This window comes from Mobula hypostoma, chromosome 25 (assembly GCF_963921235.1).
Source record: "Mobula hypostoma chromosome 25, sMobHyp1.1, whole genome shotgun sequence".
Taxonomy (NCBI): Eukaryota; Metazoa; Chordata; class Chondrichthyes; order Myliobatiformes; family Myliobatidae; genus Mobula; species Mobula hypostoma.
In genome coordinates, this window is record NC_086121.1 from 31,316,832 (window position 1) to 31,341,669 (window position 24,838).

The 24,838-nt window shown below is 39.0% G+C and overlaps 1 protein-coding gene across 3 annotated transcripts in view; it reads right to left on the bottom strand.

Annotated features, from left to right (window-relative positions):
* Positions 1-2,232: 2,232 nt before the first annotated feature.
* Positions 2,233-24,838, bottom strand: part of cdc42 (cell division cycle 42) — a 32,291-nt gene continuing 9,685 nt past the window's right edge. For 2 of the 3 annotated variants that reach the window (XM_063033213.1, XM_063033214.1), the window contains exons 2-6: positions 13,387-13,546; positions 11,848-11,920; positions 10,537-10,646; positions 8,397-8,594; positions 2,233-4,492 (exon numbers count right to left, since the gene is read on the bottom strand). In XM_063033213.1, the coding sequence (XP_062889283.1) occupies positions 4,400-4,492; positions 8,397-8,594; positions 10,537-10,646; positions 11,848-11,920; positions 13,387-13,491 (579 nt within the window). In that variant the 5' untranslated portion in view covers positions 13,492-13,546 and the 3' untranslated portion in view covers positions 2,233-4,399. The other variant, XM_063033215.1, reaches the window with a different exon arrangement.

Below are 24,838 nucleotides of genomic sequence, written 5' to 3' on the forward strand. Positions count from 1 at the left end.
GCAAGGTACAAGGTTAAACAGCACAGAACTTCTAAATATCAGGGTTCAAAAAAATGGAAGAAATGCAACCTGCTCCTGCCAATGGAGTTGTTAGCGTAACTTTTCCTCCATTGCACCAGGGAAAGAAAAGTCAACCGGTAAGCAGTTTGGAACCTTTGTCAATCCTCCAACTTCTCAGCAACAAGTACGCCTGCAATCAGGCATTTTACACTAAACCCTTAGAAACATACCAGGTTGTGACTGGAGCAGAGGATTTCCAGCTGTCTTTGCAGCTTTATAGAACCCAGGTAACTAAGGGCTTGTGGGTAGGCTAGAACTAGAGCCAGACCCAATAGTCAATATAAAGTGAAAGTTGAGCCCAATTACATGTTGGAAAGGACATTTATAAATCAGATCCAAGAAACTATTTGTATATCAATTTAAGTAGCATGGTATTGATTTCAACCAACCTTTTGGGGTCCTGCACAATATTTGCCTCTAAACCTCTCACCCTCCTGCAACAGACAAAATGTTGGAGGAACTCAGCAGGTCAGGCAGCATCTAGGGAAATGAATAAACAGTCGACGTTCTAGGCCAAGATCGTTCTTCAGGACTGGAAAGGAAGGGGGAAGACCCTCCTGTTAAAATTATCCACATCTACCTGTCATCCATCTGTCACTTAGGCACAATAGTGTATACTGGAGAAATCCTGAAGTCTTGTTGTTTGCAATAATACAAAATTTTATGGGAGAGGAAATAGAACTTCATCTCCATCCACCAATAAACTAGAGAAAAGTAATTAAATTGTACCTTTTGTTTCACTAGTGGAATCTGCTGTTCCAGTTCCCAAGGCCTAGAAACAAGATTATTTAGAAACATTTATCGAAGAACCATTAAAGTGGCATGGCAAGTAGAACTGCTGCCTTAGCTTCAAACAATGGTTCAATCTTAACTCTGCTGCTGGGTACTGTGGGGTGGGGAGGAAGGATCAAGGCAGAAAAAGGAGCAATAGACCAACAGCTGGCTGAGGATCTAAGCAAGGCCAAAGCAAATAATGGAGATATTTTTTTAAAAAGGTAGAAAATGTTGAGGTAAATGTAGCTACCTCAAATGCTGATTAAATGGTGCCCTGCTTGCCAAAATACCAGTGTTCTGGTCTAATTTTGGACTCCTATGTAATTGGATTCATTGACTTGACATCTACTCACCAATTTTAAGTATGGCTCAAGAAAAATATCTGAACTCAGTCATGGTGAGGGTTAATGAACACAGAGGTGGCTGGAGTCTTAGCATCTAGGATGCAAATGGTGGTGGACAACATTTACAAAAGGAACCAGTTCCATGAACTTTCCCCAGTGAGAATGATGGCAGGTCCCAGCACATAAATGTTATAGGCTAAACCTTCACAACCATGTTCAGCCTGGGATAACACAATGATCCCTCTGCTTTGCCCCAAGTTTCTAGTCCACAGTCAATTCAATTAACTCCACAACATCGAGAGAGTTGAGGTTCAAGTCTATGACAGTAAACATTCTAGTCAGTGCTGAAGACATACTGCATCTCTAGCCTAATTAGTACCAGTAATATAGCTACATTCTCGATCTACCAGTACAGAAAAACTGCCATATATCCAACATTGGATAAATTGAAGACAGACTGTTGAAACTAATCTGGAGCAACAAAAAGTGCTGGAAGAACTCAGGTCAGGCTACATCTATTGAGGGAAATGCATAATTGATTATTCTGGTCATGAACTTCAGCAACCTCACCCTGTTAAATGTCCACTACCATCACATCCGAGATGTTGTAGACACCAGCCACCATCCAGATATTCATTAACATTGACCATGACTGCATTTCCCCTACCACCCACCAAGTTATATTATAGAATGGGAAGCAGATATTAAATAGACAAATCCAGATAACTGGTCTCAACCCAGACATTTTTCAAGGACCGACTCTTTCAAGACTCTGGCTCAACCAAGCCAGCAGTTCCAAAGGATTTTTCTCTTGAGGTATCATTTTGACATGGAGGGGAGTAGAAAATGGAAAGCTAGAAAAGCAAATGGATGCACTCAATGGTTGACACTGAAGTATCTTCAACAGCACTCTAATAATATGGGCAACTTTAAACATTTATACATTTTCAACAGAAAAACTGAAGGCAATATCCTCCACACACCTACCAAAGAGTCTGATTAAATCCGAAAGAACGGATGCAAAATACCAAAAACATAGTAATAAGACAGGAGAAAATTAAAATGTACCATTTTAATGTTGAGTAGGAAAAATACATACTTACATGCTACATTTTAAGACTAGAATTAATCACTATGCTTCATGACAACTTTTTTCGTACAGAAACCTTAAAGCTAGAATTTCCAAACTATTTCACTAGAGCTACTCAAGAGTTACAGAAACTGTCAGGTTAGGCTTGAGTGAAATTACCATGCCTTTCAATATTTTTCTGTTTTGCAAGTGTTACAGATTCAAATGACACATTGTGGTCCTGACAACTGCTAGAGTCCATGATCAAAGTGTAGTATGCAAGCACAACTACCACACTAAAATTCATAACCAAGTGAATGCACCACAATTTATCAATCTAATAAGGATACATACAATGTCATTATCAATTGATATTGTAAAACAAATGCAAGGGATAAAAAGTGGTGTCTGACTCCCATCTGTTTAAAGAAAGTTGCCACTTGCACACCATTATATGGAATATTGTGCTAATAAATGGACAGTTTAAAAATAAATACATCACAAGGCAACTTGGAAATGTTAAAGGCCTTTCAACTTTCCATATGCAGTTTACTGCAACATCTTGCAGATTGCTGACCATTATTCTTGGGACTCCTGCAACCCCAGTTCACCAATTCAGAATATTTACCTGCTTTAAATGCAACCTTTTTTCCCTCCAGGCAGTCCATCCTAGAAATACACGTCATGGTACACTGGTTTTGCTTTGAAGATTGCATGATTATTGCTACAATAGAAGAGACCAATGCACATGTCCTAAATGAACATATCCAAATTTTCCTGAAGTTACAAACTGCTGTGTGCAATCACTACTTAAATGGATTTTACCAAGTGGGCTAATACAGTAATTACTGGAGTTTTGCATAATGTTTTATTGTTGCCCAAATTTCATTCAGTATATTCTTTTAATGGCAAGTAACTTTGAGCCACTTTTGGTAGCATTGTTAAATACAGTACGAGTTCTGAGCTACCTGAAAATGAACAGAATGTACAATTTATTCAGATTTAAGGATTGATGTTTGGATTAAGATCATTAAGATTTCACAAAAAAAAACATGAGGAAACCAAGATGATCTGTAAGTAAGCTTGCTGGTAATTTCATTTACACATAGCCAGTGCAGCAGCAGATACAGGAAAAAGCCAGTATCATTAAATTTCAAATCTGATACAGTATTGGTTTTAGGAAAAAGTGGGGAAACCAAATTGGTAATCAATTTCAGTTCATCAATAAAGAAAGACAATTAAAGGTACAAGTTTAATATTTTGAAAAAAGCATATACAAAGAACTCAACATGAAATAAAGCTCATTATAAACCAAAGTTACCAGGATAATGAAACACAGTTCAAAAATGGTAGATCAAAATTTTGGTCAAATTTTAACACTGAACTCTACGAGATCCTTAGCATCCCCACAGGAATCCAGTCTGCACGTGTTTAAGTATCTCCTACATCACTCCCAAGTGCAATAAACCATCACCAGCATCTTGAAACAACCCACAATGAGCATCTTAACAGCCCAGTCATTGAGCAACATCATCTTCAGATCCAATCCCCAGTTTGGGCTCAGAATTTCTTGTGCCATCATCAGCACCTGTTACATTTTCACACCCTCCCTTGAAGCGTCATTGGTGTAGTTAAGGCCTTTCAAAAATTAGATTATTAATGGAGAACAATAACAAAACCTCGTGTTGCAAGTGGCAATTATGTCAGAATTTGGCCAAAAACTAACAGTCCCCATTAAGGGACCCAATTGCAATTCTTAAAGCCACGTGACAAGACTAGATTTAGATTGTGATACAATGTGAACCAGAGATGCCAGGTTGATGGATGTAGCATTTGGGAGTGTGGCAAAATCTTACAAAAAGCCATTAGTTCATTAAACAGAAGCAATACTGTGCAAGTTTCGTGCCTGTGGCAAAGAATTTTAACAGCAGATTAAAATCTAGTTATGGACAAATAATCCAGTGGAAAATAAATTGAACAGGAAATTCATTATGTCTACTTAAATGTTACATTAGAAGGGGGGACAAATTTACCATTGGCTATTCTATTCCTCCCATCATCGCCCTCCTGGTTGTGTGCAGGGTGTTATTGCAGGATGATTTAATTTTTTTTTAAAAAAACAAATGCTTCAATGTCAGCCTGCAGACACTGCTCATAACAGTGAACAGGGACGCCGTTTCTTCTTAGGTTCTGGTGGCTCCAGGGCTGCCAATATTGCTTCGTCAAATACATTCTTTAGTCCTTTCTGAAAAGTGGGAGAAAAAGGTGGGGTCTCATGGTTACAGATTCAAAAAAAATACAAGAACCAAACAAACAGCTGGGCAAATCTTGTTGACATAAATACCAAGATGCACAGTTCAAACTGAAGTATAAAAACGTTTATCCTAATGACATTTGTTAATATAGTTATGCTCCTTTAATAGTAAAATTTAAGGATTCAAGTGTGTATAAATCAAAAAAGGTGAATTGGGACTGAAGGAATCCTTTCCTCATTCCCTTCACTGATAATACAGTAGCCTTAACCTCTCTTCTATTCTCTTTAGAAGATTGGAACTGAAGCAGCTCCAGAAGTACAGCAAAAGCTTTCGGGGAAAAAAGGCCTCGTCCACAATAACTAAGAAACAATTATGAACAGTCCTGGAAGTTTATGGAATCACTTTTGGCAAGAAATTGCTTAATCAGCTAAGCCAGGAGGGTCTTCGTCATCATTAACTTCCCAAATGGCAGCACTAGAATTAGTTAGACATGCATTTCCCTTGCACATATGAAATAGTAATACAATTTTAAAACTTGCATCCGGGATGTTGGCACTAACATGCTGATTTTATTGTACACAACTCTATAAAACTTACTACACAATACAACTACCACTAACATCCTTGGTCCTAGCCAGAAGGATCTATAGCTAAAATGGTTTGCAACTGTCAGATTTCATGAATATAGATTTAAAAACTGGTATTGATTCCTTGTAGTATCTAGAACAGACAACATTCACAATTTTTGACAATGTAGGAATAAGTAGATATAGAGCACCTAACGTTAAAGACACCAGAACTATGTTGATTCAATTTATACAGCAGCTAAAGAGAGCTCATTTACCCTAATTTAGTAGCAGCTAGGTTTTACTATTTAAGCACACCACTGCACTCCTGTTGCAATATTACTCAAAGATCTGCCTCTAGTTATTTTGCCAACTATACAAATTGAGCAAATCAGATCTGCAGCATTGAAATTTATAAATCAGAATATTTTGCAATGAATGATAATGCAAAAGGTGGTGCAGAGGAGAAATCTATGCAGTAGAAACAAAAGTGGGGGGGGAGGGGAAGAGAGAAAGGTGGAATTTGAAGTTACTGGTGGGTTGAGTTCTTTAACTACTGCCATGGGACTAAAGATCTGACATTACAATGCTGGCATGGAAGTTACAGTAGAGGCAGGGACAATACTGCAAAGTTATCATTAAGTGGCACTATTCAGTTGAAATAATTTTGTCAGTGACAGTTACACAGAAGGTGCCCCTTTGTTACTTTGCCATATTTGCAAAGGATAAAGCAAGAAAAGACAAGGACCCACACAGAATGCCATCAGCTCCATTTACACAGCTCTCCATTATGGTGAACCAAAACACATTTGAGTCAATTTTATTTCAACCAAATTAACACCCACAAAAAGGTGCAACTGTACAATACCTAGATGTACATCACAATTACAGAGTTAAAAACTTTGGAAAGGTCCAAAATGGCATCCAGCAACTTTTACTTATCCATATGGAGAAAAGGAAACCATTTAAAAGGATTCATTTGAACAGCATCTCTATTGAACTGGATACAGAAAAACAGGGACACTTAAAATATACAGCATTTCCGCTTCCTTTGAGTTTCCGGTGGCTCGAGAGCAGCTAGGATAGCCTCATCAAAAACATTCTTCAGACCTCTCTACAAGACAAGGTATGGGGAGAAAAGAGAAGGGTGGGAGTGGAAAAATAGCATGAAGTTAGAGGAGAGATTTGGGTTAGAAAGACAGTTTTAACAACATCCATTTAACCTGGGATTAAAATATCCAACATGCACAACTGAACAAACAAGCAGGTCAGGACTGATGCCAACAACGGCAATGCACCTCAATGGACAAAGGTGACTGCTGACGAGTCTTACAGAAAGTAACCTCCTACATGAATCCCAACTAAATTAGCATTGAAGTGTGACTCAGATATAAGGGCAAGACATTAGAGCTTTGCATCCTATTGACTTGTGGTCGTTTGTAGTTCTGGATTATTTTAGTAATACTTCATATTCCCAAAACGTTTTATTAATAATTTTAAATTTAATCCACCCATCAACACTGTTTGCCCACCCACTGAATTGCAAAGCTTATTATTGAAGGCCAACATTAGAAAGCTCAATAATTTTTTTTTTAAAAAAAGAATTGTGCGTACATGCTGTAAGGACACTATTAGAAACATGACTGCCTAGTTGCTGGAAGTTTGAACCTGCCTTTGGTATTTGTGCAAAAAATTAAGTTCAATAATTACACAGCATTTCATTTGGGAATTTTGAAATTTAGATTTACTACTCTACTCAATGTATCATATTTAAACAGGATCTAACAAAGGTGATTCTATAATTCAGACTCAAACTGGTTCCAGCTGTACCAAAATTGGCAAAAACTGAATTTGCTAAACTAGTTAGAGGTTCTTTTCCAGAAGACTACAAAGCATAAACATGAATCAGGTCCAGATTCTCCCACGCTGAAATAGAGAAAGGAAGGAAGGGAAAAGTAAAGAGAAATGACTGTAGAGGACATGGCAAACACTTGCCAGTGAACAACACATGTCCTGGTTTGAATACTTAATGCTACATTTAGTCACTCAACTGCCTCACGTTGCCAGTGCAATTGAATACTTAAAACTAACTTAACCAACTCTTCAAACATATCAATTGATGCAGTCTCCACATCCACGAGAAAAATCAGCATCTATTCTATTTGCAACAGCTTACCAAGGCTAGGAAGGCTGCATTAACCCCATGCATACTCCAAAAAAATCTTTAAGTTAGTAACCATGACAAGGCGTAGAAGTTAAACAATAGAAAACCAGCAGGCTGAAGAATTCTCCGCCATTTCAAAGGGTCATTTTCAGCAGCTGAACCTTAATGCCTTTCCCTACCACCCCAAATAAAAGCCAAGATGTGCTTCATTTTCCCTGCTTCCTCCCACTCTGAAACTGTCATGCTCATTTATCAAATATTTGTTGCCTACAAAAACATTTCTAAGTAGAGATCCATAAACAGGTGAGTTGTGGAATTGTTCCATGGTCTAGAAAGAATGATTTGGTATGGGATGAAGAAAAACAAAGACTTCATCCAAATCTCATTCTGAAAAGTCTAACTGGGGGGGGGGGGGGAAAAGAGAGAAAAAATACCTGATTGCACCCAGACCCCCTTTTCTGAGCTCAAGACAAGTTTTACATCCACCAAAATGAAATTTGGATATCATATTTTAAATGAAAACTTGTTAATTCACACTGCGAATCTGGCCAAATTCAATTGCCAATTGTTCAGATACTTCACTGAAGTCTAGGTCAGGTATCTTATTTTGTATTCCACAAGCATTTAGATATTAAGCTAACCAGGTGACATCTGCAATTGAAATGCTCAACTTTAATGTTTGTAATTTCAGATGACAGCCACTGTGCACTGACAAAAGTTTGACACCCAAAAAAATCTGCCTGGCCAGCTTATGGTGTATACATACAACTTTTACCAAAAAAATAGAGACATCAAATGGTGGTGGTGGTGGTGGGGTGGGGGGGGGCAGGGGAAGGAGAGAAGAAAATGGGAGTGTATAGAGCAACTAGGCTTAATTCATTAGTAATGCAATAGTGCAAAGCAAGGGTAGGTGCAAACCCCTCAAGAAAAAAAAAGGTTTGTTCTTTTTAGCAGGGTATAACAGCAAATAAGTGCAAATTGAAAACTAGGGTGCCTTTAAGCCTTTATAGCATAGAGTCTGCTTATGTTGAGCCTTGTAATATCTGATATACAAAGATACAGATGTGAACATTTTACCCAAAAAGTACATTAAAACCATGCTTCTTTTGGAAGGTTATATTGATTAAGCAATTATAGAGCAGAAGGACAATTTGGAAGACTTACTTGTGTCAAGGCAGAACACTCCACATATTTGACTGCTTTCAGGTCCTTGGCCAACTTTTCAGCATTATCCAGGATGATAGGCTTCTGTTTGTTCTTTGCAAGTTTTTCAATGGTTGAGGAATCATCCCTTAGATCAATTTGAGTCCCAACCAGCAAGAATGGAGTTTTTGGACAATGATGAGTTATCTCAGGTACCCACTGTATTGACAATCAGGGGAAAAGTGAACAATGTTCAGCATGATTCAGATAACACACCTATTAGCAGAGTTCATTTTGATAAAGGCAGAGTACACATTTCAGAATTAGTTAATTGTAATCACCTTGCATACAAACCCAAGATTTAACAACGAAAAAAGACATCCTTGTACCAGTAATCCAGAGCACACCACTCACCCACATTTTGCAAGACCATGTCACGCTCACACAAAACACCAACTACAATCTGTAGCAGTATTCAATGTTATGAAATGCCCAGACTTTCTATGTCTGCAAGACTATTAGTACTTTAAAGGTTCAACTACCATAGTTGAAATTCAATTGAAGTCCCAAAAGGACATGGCACTCCAAGTTACAGATATCACTGTTCTGGAGATTATAACAAGACTAAAGTTTAGATGTTATGCATATTTGCCAAGAACAGAACTGCAAGAAAAAGCTGGTGATCTCTTTGCAATTAACTGGTTTTCTGCATTAATTACTCATAAAATGTGGTCTGATCTTCATCTAAGTCACCAATAAGAATCATAGTATGCCTAAACTAACAAACAATTGTACTTCTCGTCAAAACTGAGTACACCCTTTAAACAGTCTAGATCCAAAAAAAAGTATGTGAACCTCTGGAGTAATATCTTCTACAAAAGCTATTTGGAGTCAGGTGTTTCAGTCAATGAGATGAGTTTGGAGGTTTGGGTTGTGTCCTGCCCTATAAAAAAGACACACAAAGTCAGGTTGCTGACAGAGCCTGCTCTTCAAGATGGATCTGTTTATGTGCACCATTCCTCGATCAAAATAACTTATGAGGACCTTAGAAGAATTGTAGAGACGCATGAAGCTGGAAAGGCTACAAAAGCATTTCTAAAGACACCGAGAGCATAACATGCAATGCTGAAGGTGAAAAGGAACCCAAGCTTAACAGCAAAAGGCATGCAGAAATCTCTAGAACTTGCTGAAGTCTCTATTCCTGTGTTCACTATAAAAACACTGAACAAGAATAGTGTTCATGGAAGGGCACCAAGGAGGAAACCACTGCTACAAAAAAAAACACACAACATTGCTGCATGTCTTAAGTTTGCAAAAGACCATTTGAATGTTCCACAACACTTCTGAGACAATGTTCCGTGGACAGGAGAGACGAAAATTGAACTTTTTGGCAAAAATGCAAAGGAGGAAAAAGGGCATTGCACATTAACACCAAACTCTCATCCCAACTGTGAAGCATGGCAGAAGGCGCATCATGGTTTGGGGCTGCTTTGCTGCCTCAAGACCTATACAGCTTGCAATCATTGAGGGAACAATGAAATCAAAATTGTATTGACATTTTACAGGAGAATGTCAGAGTAGCAGTCCATTACCTGGTGCTTAGTAGAAATTGGATGATGCAACAAGACAATGGTCCGAAACACAGGAGTAAATGAACAAAAGAATGGTTTTAAAAGAAAATTCATGTTTTGGAATGACCAAGTCAGAGTCCAGACTTAACCCATTTAAAATGCTGTGGCATGACCTGAAGGTGGCTGCTCATGCAGGGTATCCCAAACATATTGATGAACTGAAACACTTGTGGAGAGGAATGGTCTAGAATTCCTCATCATTGTGCAAGTCTGATCAGCAGCTCCAGGAAACATTTGGTGCTGGTTATTGCTGCTAAAGAGGGTTCTACCAGTTATTAAATACAAGGGATCACATACTTTTTCTAATCCGGACTGTGAATGATTAAACAATGTGTTCAATAAAAACACGAAAATTGCAGATTGTATTTGTCTATTATTGTGACTTAGATGCAAATCAGAGTACATTTTGAGTAATTAATGCAGAAGACCAGGTAATTTCTTGCAACTGCACAGGACAAGTTGCTGAAAATCCAAGTTTCAGCAAGGAATTGCACCAAGTAGAACTTAAATCAAGACTGAGGTATACAAACCTTTTCTTTAACATTTTCAAATGATGATGGTGACACAACAGAAAAGCACACAAGGAAAACATCAGTCTGTGGATAACTCAGTGGTCGTAATCGGTCATAATCTTCCTGACCTGGAGACAAATTTAAATTGCCAGTCAAAACCTGAGAAAATGCCTAGACATTGCATTCAACCAAGAAAGTTAGCAAATCCCAGTGCCCAGGAAAATACCATTAAACTGTAGTCTAGCAGCTCAACAAAATTGAATGATTTTCCCCAATCTTCAGAGGCTTTTTCCCAGGGCTGAAATGGTTGCCACAAGAGGACACAGGTTTAAGGTGCTGTGGAGTAGGTACAGAGGAGATGTCAGGGGTAAGTTTTTTTTTAACTGAGAGAGTGGTGAGTGCGTGGAATGGGCTGCCGGCAACGGTGGTGGAGGAGGAGGATATGATAGGGTCTTTTAAGAGACTCTTAGATAGGTACATGGAGCTCAGCAAAATAGAGGGCTATAGGTAAGCCTAGTAATTTCTAAGGTAGGGACATGTTCAGCACAACTCTGTGGGCCAAAGGGCCTGTATTGTGCTGTAGGTTTTCTGTTTTTCTTGCTGGTTCTAGGGGAACTGACAGTTCAATACCATGAAGATACTGGATGCACATCACCCATTGCTATAAACGGTAGATAGTTTGTTCATTATCAAACATGATCTATTTACTTGAAAATATTACAAGCTTCTTTCTTCACAAGCATAGATATGCCCAAGTAACTTTTGGCAGCAACATTTGTAATTCTGTGATGGGGAACAATGGCAATTTAACCTTAAAACCAGTTGCTTCTGGCAGTTGGAGCTTGTCACCTGTGGTTGGCAGCTCATCTAGGAGAAAGAAAACTGATTACAAATTTCCACTGCCTTGCAGCTATACCCACTCATGGGGAAGGTGTGTGGGGTAAATCCAGAGGAAATATCCAAAGCTGGAGTTCCCAAGGCAGTCCTACATTGAATTCAACACTGACTAACAATTCCTGTGATGCCACTGGTGCCAAACTGCTGGTTTCTGCCATTCCTTTGGATTCATCAGCTGTGTGGAGAGAAGCCTGCAACATGTGCACCAGCTTGCTCTCCACATCACAATGCCCTGGCTAGCATATCATGTGGACAGGTAGGACACAACATCCATGATCAACTAAGACCAATGGTGTGCCTTAGCTAATGTCACACTTCATTCTTATGGACCAAGGATGCAAGACTATTCTTTGCAAAGGACATCAAAATTAAAGAAACAATAGACAATTTGACGCCATTCTTCAAAAAGAAACAGGAGGCCACCTCACTTACCTGCAGTGTCAAACAGTCCTAAGGTATATGGTTCACCTCCAATCATAACCGTCACAGCATAGTTATCAAATACCTGCAAAACAGTTCAAGGTTCACAAATTACCTATTTTTCAACTCCTCCATAAATAAAATTTAGGCGTCAAATTTATGATATCAAATTGTGCACGATACAATTATCTTTCAAAAAGCAACGCTCTATAATAGTAATCAATTCGTGTTGTACCTCACAAATGGAGACAAAGCAAAACTTATGCTGAAATCTCTTTGCTACATATTTCTGGCAGGGGAAAACTGCTAAGTCATTATTATATGTAGTCACAATACTAGTACCATGATTGACTCCTTTTGTAAGCACAATTTAATAAAATTAGCATGCCAGCTCACCTTAGGTCCCAATGACGTGCCCTTGATTCACAAACACCAATTTCAACAGCACTACCAGTTTTATGAATTTATGAAACAAAGTTTAGTATTTTCACTTAAAATGTTATCTCGCATTCTCATGTAAAGGAACAAAAAAAAGTTGTTCCTGCTCACCTGGCTAAGACCAACTACTATGCTCCCATCTTAAGGAAAGCAGTAGATTTAATAGGACTGCAAATTTAAATAAGCAATTGCCTTTAGCTATAAAAATGAACCTTACTAGTACTCAGAACAGGAATTGCCTTAGGACAAAGTAATGCTTTCACATTCAAATAAGTTTGTTGAGACAATTGATGGTGATGACTGCCAAACACTACAATATGTTTAGGGATATTTGACTTGAAACATCATCCTGTAAAGAGGTGAGGGGAGAGGGGTAGAGATGAACAGGATATACTACAGTACAATTTATTCAAGATTAACTTTTATCCAAATGGCTATTTTGCCCTGTGATACAAACCAGGCATGTTTAATTAAGTTTCAGCCTTAACCCTTACAGATATTAATTAACACAATTATCCAACTGAAATTTACATCTGATCCACTAATAAACATTTGTGCCAATTTTAGTTATCAGTTAAGATGAAACAATACTAAACAGCTAACAACAGGAATTCTGCAGATGCTGGAAATTCAAGCAACACACATCAAAATTGCTGGTGAACGCAGCAGGCCAAGCAGCTCGGCCTGAAACGTCGACTGCGCCTCTTCCTATAGATGCTGCTTGGCCTGCTGCGTTCACCAGCAATTTTGATGTGTGTTACTAAACAGCTAAGTTTGCTTGCATCATTTAGACAATTAGAGGGAAACCTAGCATCTAGACTGCAGCAGCTATAAAGCATTCACAGAAATACCAGTCCTGAAGATGGACTCTCCTTCAGAAAGATGTCAAATGATCTATTAGACGAATTCCACAAAAAGACAAAAGTGCAGTGCAAATACCATACAAGAGGCACAAGTGGGATGTTTACCTATTACAAGGCCACACCTGCTACTGATATTGGGTGTGCAAGCAGTTGTCATGTATGACTCCAATTGTTGTGCATTTACCCAATTACATCAATTAAATTTTGATGATTGACACCATATCAGTTACATTTTAATTACTATACTTACCGTAGGAACGTACTCTGATGGAAATTTGTTTGTTGTGTAAGAGATTAAGAGACATGTTTTACCAACAGCACCATCACCAACTACAACACATTTAATAGTCTGCATAGCTGTAGGTCACTTTCAAGTCTCCACTTTTATTATATTGAAAATATTGCTGTATCTGGAAAAGAAAAAAGGAAATATATTAAAACAAATCCATGCTTTCTGAAATTAAATTCTTTAAAAAGGTAGCAATATTGGCAAGATATCATTAACTACGCAAAATAAGGACTGAAAAACAGGAGTATGCATTCAAGCTTGCTCTGCCATTCATCAAGATAATGACTGCCTTCTACTTGTCACTTTTCACCATTTATCCCTTTAATATCCAAAAAACACCTGATTTTGGATCACTACAGAAGTTGAAGCGCCAAAGCCCTCTGGGGTAGAGAATTGCAAAGATCCCCACTCTCTGAAGAAATTCTACCAATCTACCTCTTTTCAGAAACTATGCTGATGTCCTTTACGACTTAGCCAGGGAAAACAAGCCTTCCCACATCTTTAATGTAAAACCTTTTAAGTTTAAAAGAAGGTTGTATACTTTGATGAGACTACTTGTCTTAATATTAGAAAACAGTCTCCACCTACATAAAAGGCAATTTCCAAAAGCATGAAAATTCTCCAAGTATATCCTCATTGGGAATATTCTCCCAGAGTATAGACAAGATTCACTCAAGTTGCTTTCAAGAAGAGCGAGCAAAAACTTTGAATAGTGCACGTCACTGAATTTGCAAGCCAAAAGCAATTCAGATCACAATTACAAAAGCTAACAACAGGAATTCTGCAGATGCTGGAAATTCAAGCAACACACATCAAAGTTGCTGGTGAACGCAGCAGGCCAGGCAGCATCTCTAGGAAGAGGTACAGTCGACGTTTCAGGCCGAGACCCTTCGTTTTTTTTAAAAAACTCGCAGGATTGTTTAAAACTGTTTTTAGTGAAGCAATGTGGCCCACCAAAATGCTACATGCCATTTGAAACTACTCAGCCACACCAATATTTAGCAGGTCAAATTAAAGTGCTGCAGAAATTGAAACAACTGAATTATATGAATGTTTATTAATTTAAAAAGATTCTGTGCAATATTGCCAACTCTAGGTAAGCAATCAATCAGCAAATATTAAGGATCAAGGAACTATAACAGCACATGAAATTAAGCACAATACAGATGTCATGCTACAATTAGTTTAAGGTATAATGACAACAACAAATTTCATATTTCCAGTGACTGATGATCAATACCACGTGCAGGAAAGATTGCAATGAATAGGTCCATCACTTATGGAACCCTCTCAAACAGGCAACTAGACAGATCCATTCTTCAGAATCAAATTCCCACATTCTTTTCCAGTATTCTAAACAATGCTGGCTGATCTACCAACTACAAGATGATAAGCAGAAATGGCCATTTGGCCATCGAGTTTGCTCCACCATTTGATCGTGGCTGATTTAATTCTGTCAACCTCATTCTCCTGCTCTCTCCCCACAACCTTTGACACTCTTACTAATCAAGAATGTATCAAACTCCACTTTAAATAAACCCAAAGATTCCATCGCTGTTTGTGGAAATGAATTCCAGATTCACCATCCTCTGGCTAAAGGAATTCCTCATTTCTGTTCTAAAGGGATCTTCATCTATTCCAAAGCTGTGCCTTATGGCCCTCACTCTTCCACTACTTCAAATACTCTCCCTACATCAGAATCAGCTTGTGTCATAAAATTTGTTAACTTAGCAGCAACAGTACCATGCACATGATAAATATCTATCTACTACTAAAACTCTCATGCTCTGTTTGTGACCTTCAATTAGAGCAAACAGTGCATTACAGCGGCACTTTTTTCGGCTAAATCCAATTAAAATGCACTAACTCACAGAATGCAGGCAAAGTTCAGGGTTATATATTCGTATAAAATAGCTCATTCACCAAAAGTCAACAGGCTGCCTTTCACCCGAGACCCAATCGGCCATCATGGAAATTGGGACGCCACAGCCCGACACATGCGCACGGCCAGCCTCAGCAGCGCCTCACCATGCTCACAGCAGCCACACCAACCGCAGCAAAAGGGCAGGGCTATCACGTCCATTTACGAGAGCACCAACCACATCATCAAGAAACAACAGCATCTTGGAGGCTTTGGTGTTACTGCTTCCTATCTTCTATCAAGCATTAGGGTAAAAAAAAATGAATAGCCTAATTATGTCGTGTGGAAAGAGAAAGGGGACATTACGGTCAAGAGAGGACACCAAATGTCATCAGGAAGCAGCAAGGAGAGGGAGAGAACAACAATCAGATGAGGCAGGGCCGCACGACTCCAGGATCAAAGGGAAAAAAATAAATGTTAGAAGAGATGAAGGATGAAAGGGCTGCGCATCTCCAGAATGACAAAAACAGGCAGAGGAGGAGGAAAGAGACAGGAGAAAAGGGAAGATTAACTCGAGAATACGTGGCACAGAGTAATTATTGTGAGAGATGTAGTCATAAAAAGTGTCCATCGTTAAACAAGGAGCAGTATTTGTCTTGCTACGTGTCTTTCTTCTTTAATACACTGAGTTCTTCTTTAATTTCCAAAGCACATCACACTGCACTACCTTTCTCTCAAAAGGTGCCCCAATGGATCACCCAGTTGTCTTGTAGAATTTAAATTTTATATAATATATATAAAAACATATACACACACATTAGTTAGATTAAATAGCAGTGCAAAAATAGAAATAATAATAAAGTGAGGTAGTATTTATGGGTTCAACATCCATTTAGAAATCAGATGGCAGAGGGGAAGAAGCTGCTCCCGAGATCGCTGAGTGTGCCTTCAGCCTTCCTGATGGTAGCAATGAGAAAGAGGGCATGTCCTGGGTGACAGGGGTCCTTAATAATGGATGTCACCCTTCTGAGGCACCACTCCTTGAAGATGTCGTGGCTACTACAGAATACCCTAATTTTACAACTTTCTGAAGCTTCTTTCAATCCTGTGCAGTAGCCTCCCCTCTCCATACCAGACAGTGATGCAGTCTGTCAGAATGCTCACCACCGTACATTTGTACAAGTTTATCCACATTTAACAGGCCTTCCAATGTTCATAGACCATTCTAAAATCTGGAAGGGAAATAATGTGTTCCATAATCAAATGTGTGGGTCTTTAAGCTCCTGTACCTCCTCCCTTATGGTATTAATAAGAGTGCATGTCCCAGTGAGTGAAGGTCTATCAGTAGAGTACTGTAGAGGCTAGTAGTAAAATTATTTTTGTAATTCTGTCTTGGATCCTAGTGATGATTTATGATTTTAGTAAAAATAGATATCCATCCTGCAACTTGGGTGAGGTTGAAATTCTTTTTATAGGAGAGAAATCCTGGCACCAATGATAAAGAAAGTTTTAGGATTAAAAGAGGTCAGATGGCAAGTAGAACATGCAGTGTCAATGGGAAAGCTGTGTGGATTTGATTGGTAGCGCATGTACATCTGCAATTTTAGACCAATTCAAGCTCGTATCCAAAGGTTGGTTGGTTTGAAACAACGCAAATACGTATCTTTGTGTGCATTTGCAGTTGTATAGAAGTATGCAGTTGAAACAATGTTTATTTTTTCAGTTGAGCACTTAAAATGGATCCACATTGACCTGTACAGCCGAAGTTAGTGAAGCATACTGATGAGGATTAGCTACACCAAATTCAAAGCTGTAACAAAGAACTAAGTTCCATTTTGGTATTTTAACTGGAATTTGGTCATCAAGATCTTGAAATGCAGTAGTCTGCGCTGATGCTTGTTGATTACAATCCTGGTTTGCGTGCTAAAAGCAGATGTTAAGATGAAGCTCAACTACACAGGGCTTTGATCCAAAAATAACCTTTGCACCTTTTCTCTGCTTTAAACTTGACAGTAAATCATTAGCTGCAAATTACAATCTTATTTGTGTATGGGAAACTAGAGCTTCCAGAAACCCAAATACAGAACAATTCATTTACTGGCAGATTACATCTTCAACCACCAGCTTTGAAATAAAACATCTTTTAATGAATTCATATGAACTCTGTTCAATATTTCCTTAGTGCCCTTCCCCAATAGCTTGTTCAAAAAACACTGGTTAACTAAGGCAGCAAAAGTTGGTATTGCACAGAGTTGATGTGAATTTGTGAAGGTATGCTTCAACTCCAAATTAGTTGGTGTTTGAGGATGGTAAGTGACAAGCTGACTGGTCTCTGGTTCTACTTTCTCTCTCATTCTGTTAACAGTAGAGTTAACTTGCTACCTCTCAATTTGAGAGTGTTATTCTAGCACCCTTGGAAATGTTCTCGCCAGCCTAGTAAAGTTATTAGGCAAGCATACTACCAGCACTCAAGCTGATCTTTAACCAGCATCAAACAATACCATTTTCCATTACATCCCTTGTCACTTGTTCAACAGGTCACTGCAGTGTTTCATTTTGAAAAGTACCATTTGCTATCTAGATGAACTTTCCACCATCCCTCTTCCCCCACCCACTTCAAGCATCAATGTGCCCAATCTCAAACTCCAGTTCAGAACTAAAGTTTAAGTTGCACACCCTCTCATGTCAGTCTGAGCATAGCCTGTTTCTAGATGTAAAAAGAGCAAGTTCTTCTAACAGAGTAGAACTTGACAGAAGTGTTACACCAATGTTGCAGTACATAACTGAAGATCAGGCTTTGCTGTTGAATATAAAAAGGAAGCAATACTGAGGCATTAAGGCTTTGATCAGACCACATTTTTGGAGGACTATGAGCAGTTATGGGTCCTGGAAGTTTACAAGAATGATCCTGATGAAAGGGTTAATGTATGAGCAGTGGTTGATGATTTTGGGCCTGTACTTGTCGGACTTTTGAAGAATGGGGAGGGGAAAATAGCATTGAAATCTAAATATCGACAGGCCTAGATGTGGAGATGGTGCCTCAAGTAGTGGGAGAGTCCAGAACCAAAGAGCATCTTTTAAACAGGAATTTCTTTAACTGGAGGATAGTGAATTTGTAGAATTCATTGCCACAGATGATTGTGGAGGATAAGCCATTGGGTATTTTTAAAGCAGGGGTTGATAAGTTCTTGTCTAGTAAGGACATGAAAGATTATGGGGAGAAGGCAGTAGAGCAGGGTTGAAAGAGAAACAAATCAACAATATTCAAATGGAGAAAACTTGATGAGCCATTTTGTCCATTCTGTTATCTCTTAGTCTTTTGTAGATTCTGTCTGCAAGTCTGACCATGGACATTCACACTCCACCCCTCTCCCATTCTTCAAACTGCTCACATTCCCCAAATAAGCACTGTTTTCCTTGTCCCTAAGCTCACTTCGCTTTTTTCTCTAACCCCAACTCTCCAGGTACTCTTTCTCAAGAGGCTACTTTTAAACTACATCCTGCCTTCTGCAGGCCTGCTTCCCACTGCCAATCTCACCCAAAGCTGGCACACTAACCCAGGTTACTCCAATAGTTTACCATTGTTTGGTTCTAAACTTTTAGTTCTATAACTCATCAATAGAAGTTTGAGCTAGTAATCATCATTGCATTAATGATTGACTCCAAAAAAAAAAATTAAAGCCCATATGGCGATGAGGATATTAGGACTGTACAGAACATTGAATGGGTAAAAGCTTGGCAAAGGAATGTAATAAGACCGTAAGATATAGGAGCAGAAGTAAGCCATTTGGCCCATTGAGTCTGCTCCGCCAGTCAATCCTAGGCTGATCCAATTCTTCCAGTCATCCCCACTCCCCTTTCACCCCATACCCTTTGATGCCCTGGCTAATCAAGAACCTATCTATCTCTGCCTTAAATACATCCAAAGACTTGGCCTCCACAGCCACTTGTGGCAACAAATTCCACAGATTTACCAACCTCTGACTAAAGTAATTTCTCTGCATCTCAGTTCAAAAGGACGTCCTTCAATCCTGAAGTTGTGCCCTCCTGTGCTAGGATCCCCTACCTACCATGGGAAGTAACTTTGCCTATCTAATCTGTTCAGGTCTTTTAACATTCTGAATGTTTCTATGAGATCACTCCTCATTCTCCTGAACTCCAGGGAATACAGCCCAAGAGCTGCCAGACATTCCTCATATGATAACCCTTTCATTGCTGGAATCATTCTGTTGAATCTTCTTTGAACCCTCTCCAATGTCAGTAACGTGAGGAGTGAAGCTGTTCACTTTGAATCTGAAGGCATCATTGCCAAAATGGGAAAAAAAACAGAGTATTCTATATTAAAGTGAGATTATTCATGTTGAAGTGCAAGATACTAAGGAGGCACAGCAGGGTAAATGTTCACTCTTCCACTTGTGGAATTCCTCAAGGGGTCATAGTTACAAGAGTAGGGAGTGATTTTTTAAAATGTGGTGGTGCATCTGAAAGTGAATCTCCAGAATACTCTATGGTAGAAAGTTGTGGAAGCTAAATCACTGGGGTATTTGGAACAAAAGTTAAAATAACTTGTAGAAGACTGGTCATGATACTTAATGGCAGGGACAGCTTAAAGGACTGAGTGCTTTGCTCCTATTTTGTGTTCCTTCATAAATTGGCTGCATACATATGTTGATTTGAAGCTTGTTATCAATAAAGCAGTGTTAATACATCTTAAGGGAGCAAAAAAATAGCTCACTGATCGATCCCTCCTCATCCCAACCCACTTATTGCCAACTTTTGTTCTGCCACTTTTTATATTGCCCATTTCTCCACTACTTTCTGTCTAGGAGATGAATGGCCTCAACCCAACCTCTTTACTGCCTGACCTGTTGAGTTTCTCCAGCATAGCTTTTTTTTTGCTGCTCCACATTCTAGCATCTGAAAACTCTGTCTCAAGCTTAGAGTATTTGTTTTCTAACATTCTAACAGCAACTCCAGTGCTTTTATTTTCAGCTATAGGTTTCAGAGTGCTGAAAGCTGTTTAATAAATACTGAAACCAAGTTGCTGCAGGAATTGGACTGCAGCATCTGGTGAATGTGGACCTGAAATATATGCCATGACACTTTCTGGAATTATAGAATGCTGCTTATTGATGACCCCACCACCACCTGCACTCAGTGAAGGTTGACTTTTTGTCATTGGCAACATGAAGATTGTCCATAAAAATCAAACTATACAGTTACATTTATCAACCCAGCTTCAAAATTTAATACATCTTGTCAGTTTCTTTTGAATTTCATAGTATGGCAGTTAACGCAATGCTTTACAGTGTCACTGGTCACTGGGGTTCAATTCCTGCTGTTGTCTGCAAGGAGTTTGTACGTTCTCCCTGTGACCATGTGGGCTTCTTCTTGCATTCCAAAGGTGCATAGGTTAGGGCTAGTGTTGTGGACATCCTGTGTTGGTGCTGGATGCATGATGATATGGGCCAGCTTCTGACTGTGGTCATTGATGCAAAGTGACACATTTCACTGCTTTGATGTACGTGACATTACTAATCTTTAATCTTTTTATAACCAGGTAGCATCATTTTTAATTTTTATATGGAGGTACAGTGCAGAATAGCGCCTTCCGGCTTAACAAACTGCACCATCCAGCAACCCACCTAATTAACATAGCCTAATCACAGGACACTTCTGAATGACCAGTTAACCTACTAATCAGTACGTCTTCAGACTGTCGGAGGGAAACTAGTGCACCTGGAGGAAACCCTTGCGTTCATGGGGAGAACATCCTTGTGTACAGGGGCAGGAATTGAACCACAATTGATGATTGCTGGCCTTACAAAGCATTGCGTTAACTGCTACACTACCATACCACTCTTGGAAACTGAAAATAAACTATCTAATCTGGGTATACTTGTATTAAATTTTGCAGCTGATTTGATTTAAAGAGCTGAAATTTTAAGGGCCTTAGCTGCAGAAATGTAGTCTGTACTTGCTGACCACCTTTCCTCTATTCCCATGGTCTGCCAATTGCTTAAGTCTTAACTTAAAATAGTTCTTGGATTTGAAAATACTTCCATGGCCCCTGCATTGGCTGTCTAAGCTTTACTTGTTTTACCTTTATATAAAAAAATATGTTCCTCCAAACTGGTCTGGTCTGCGTAGTTCTCTTTAAACTGTTGAACAACAGCTGTGTGAACCAAGTCCTGTAAATTTCTCTCCCTTTTGTTTTGGGTTTATTTGGACTCCAGTTTTTGGCCAATCTCGTAGTGATCAAATTAAATTGTAACACTTCAGTGGAGTATTTTGCAACAGATGTGAAAGCCCTATACAAGTAAGCTGTTCCCCAGATATGCTCTTCGTTTGTCAACCAACAATGAAGTTATTAGTATAAAAACACCCAATTTGAAAATTATGCTTTGAGCAATAGCTATTAAAACATGAGCTGTATTTATGCTTCCTTATGAGATAACTTGCAGTATCATTCACGTGCTACAATGTGCAAAGCTTCAGCATTCCTTTTTGTTCTTAAACTAAAATGTTTGTATTCAAGAAAAAATAGCAGTTAAAGGCCTTGGGGCTGAATTGTAAGTAATTGGCTCACAATTGAAATATGCTGCTTCAACTATACAGAATTTGGTTGAACATAAATCAGCCAATATCTGATATTGTTGGTGAGGAACCACCTGAATTCTAGACTGCAGGTTACATTTGTACTGAAAATTGGTATTTCAAGCTTGATCACGTTTAAAGTACTGCATGACATTTCTCACTCATTTTTCCGCCGCCTTAACAATGATGGAGTTCCTCTTGACCCTGCCACCAGCCCAACAGCCTCAACATCCAACACATTATTCTCCACAACTCCCACCATATTCAATGAGATCCTACCACCAAACATGTCTTTACCTCCCTAACTCCCATCCACTTTCTGCAGCTACCACTCGCTCCATGATTCCCTTGTCCATTCGTCATTGCCCACTAATATTCCTCTCGGCACTTATCCCTGCAAGGGGCTAAAGTGCTACAACTGCCCATTCACCACCTCCTTCACTTCCATTCAGGACCTCAAACAGTCCTTCCAGGTGAGGCAACATTTCACCTGCAAATCAATTGTCAGGTGCTCCTGATGCAGCCTCTTTGTTGGTGAGGCCCATCATCAATTGGGGTACTGCTTGTCGAGCATCTCTGCTCCATATGCCAAAAGTGGAAACTACCGGTGGCCAAACATTTTAATTCCCATTCCGAATTGTCAGTCCACTGCCTCCTCTTGTGCCAAGACGAGGCCACCCTTGGTGGAAGAGCAACACCTTGTATTCTGTTAGGGTAGTAACCTGATGGCATGAAAATCAATTTCTTCTTCCGGTTTAAAAAAAAATTTCGTCCCCTCTTCTGTTCCCCACTCTGTCCCCTTACCTCTTCTCACTTTCCCTTGGCGCTCCTCCTTTCCTTTCTCCTCTGGTCCACCCTCTTCTCCTATCCTTTACCTTTCTCACCCACCTGGCTTTACCCATCATACAGCTATCCGCCTTCCCCTCTGTCCACTTTTTATTCAGGCACTTTGCCCCCTCCTTTTCCAGTCCTGAAGAAGGGTCTCGGCTTGAAACATCGACTGTTCATTCATTTCCATAGATGCTGCCTGACCTGCTGAGTTCCTCCACCATTATGTGTTGCATAATATTTCTGCATGTTTAACTTCCACCTCTTACTCCACATTTTCTTAGTGTACAAATGGCTTATTTTAATTGCGGATGTTTTCATGAGATTAGTGCACTTTACCGTTGCTGCGGTCCTACAGAGATCGTAGAGAAACCTTGCAAGTCTACAGTTGCTACCGGTACTAGTTTGTGGGTGGAACTGCAATATGAAGCTAGTAGCAGTTGTATCTCACTATCTCTTCCGATGCCTTTAGGGTTATTGCCTGTCAACTAACACTAGCTCTTAGTATTATTCTTGAAGCTTAATGTCAGTTGTGTACTTTTGTCACTGAATTGAAGGTATCTGATGTAGTTACTGATTATTTTAAACTTATTGTGCCTCCATGCTGCAGCGTTGAGTGAATTTTGCTTCCTTTTCCCATTGCATTGGTACAAGACAGCTGTTTGCACATTAACTTTTGGGCAAGATGGGATGTTTACAGGGATGGTATGTAAAGCATGTTTCATGTTTGTGCCTTTTTCAGCTGATATTTACAGTGGGATATCCAATTCCTTGCAGCCTAACTAGTTCATGTCAAAGCTTGTCAACTAGCATCACTAGCTTCAACAAATATTTGCCAGAGTGCATCATAGCAGAGACAAGATAGTGACCTGAGATCTTATCTTTGTTTTGTGTACTTGGCCAGGGATGCAGATAGCAGACACTTTATTTACATTAAACCAGAATCTTGACTAATTTTGGCTGTCTAATAATGTTATGTTTTAAAGATAATAAAAACAATGACATGGATTTCAGAACAAGTTGAGCTTGACTTTTTAAATATTTATGATTCTGTAGAAAATGGGGTTTCAAAGAGTACTATGCGGTCAACTGTGCTGCACTTCAACCTTATTACAAAGGTGAAGAGTAGGCATTAATATTTTGCATACAGGATTGAACTGTATTCTACGGGATCATTGGGACCCAAGTTTGTAACTTGCAGTCTTATTTGACTGTAAAGTTCTTATTGATTCCAGTGTCATTAAATAAGATGGAAAACTTAGGAGTAAGCCTACTTGATCACTTCGATTTGGATGCACAAATGGAGAAAGTCAATTTTGCTGTTGTTCGAGGTCATTTATTTGGTTCGAAAGAATAAAGGCAGTTTATTCAATAAAAAAATTAAACCCAAATTTTAATTGCCTGGTAGTTTTAATACATTCCAATAGAGTGGCAGGATAAACTACCTGGGGTAATACTTAATTCTTGGTATATTTTATTAAATCAACTCCATGAAAACCTGCAGACAGACCATCAGGGAAATAACCTTGTATGTTTGATGCAGCAACAGGAAACAATACTATACACACATTTCAATCCACTGATCTATTAAATGCTCCTCCAAAAGGAATTTTTCAAGCTTATAATAGATCTATGCAAAGTTGACCAAGCTTGTTATACAGAAACTAATATCCAAATGTTATTTTAAATACCTTTGGTTTTCTGCAATATTTGAACTTCCACTTTTGCTTACTGCGTTAAAATTCAAATTTCATACAAGCATAGAGATACTCATCTGAACTACTGACCAATAGAAATGTAATAACAAAATATAGCAAGTAAAGCTAGACCAAGGTTTCTTAACTTGGGTTCTGCAAAGGCTGTGATATATAAAAAAATATTTTTTTTGAACTTCACGCTACTCGCGATGATACTGCTCACAGTGGTGGGCAATGACTGAACAGCCCCATTAGCAAACTCATTAGCGGTCTCTCAACTCAGCATGGTGTACACAGTAGGACTGTTTATTTGGTGAGTCCATTCTCAGTTTTTGACACGAGATGGGGAGGCCATTGATAATTGATGAGCGCTGTATTGCATGGAAGGGAGGATGGTAGGCTGATGAGGAGCACTGTGTTTTGCGATCAT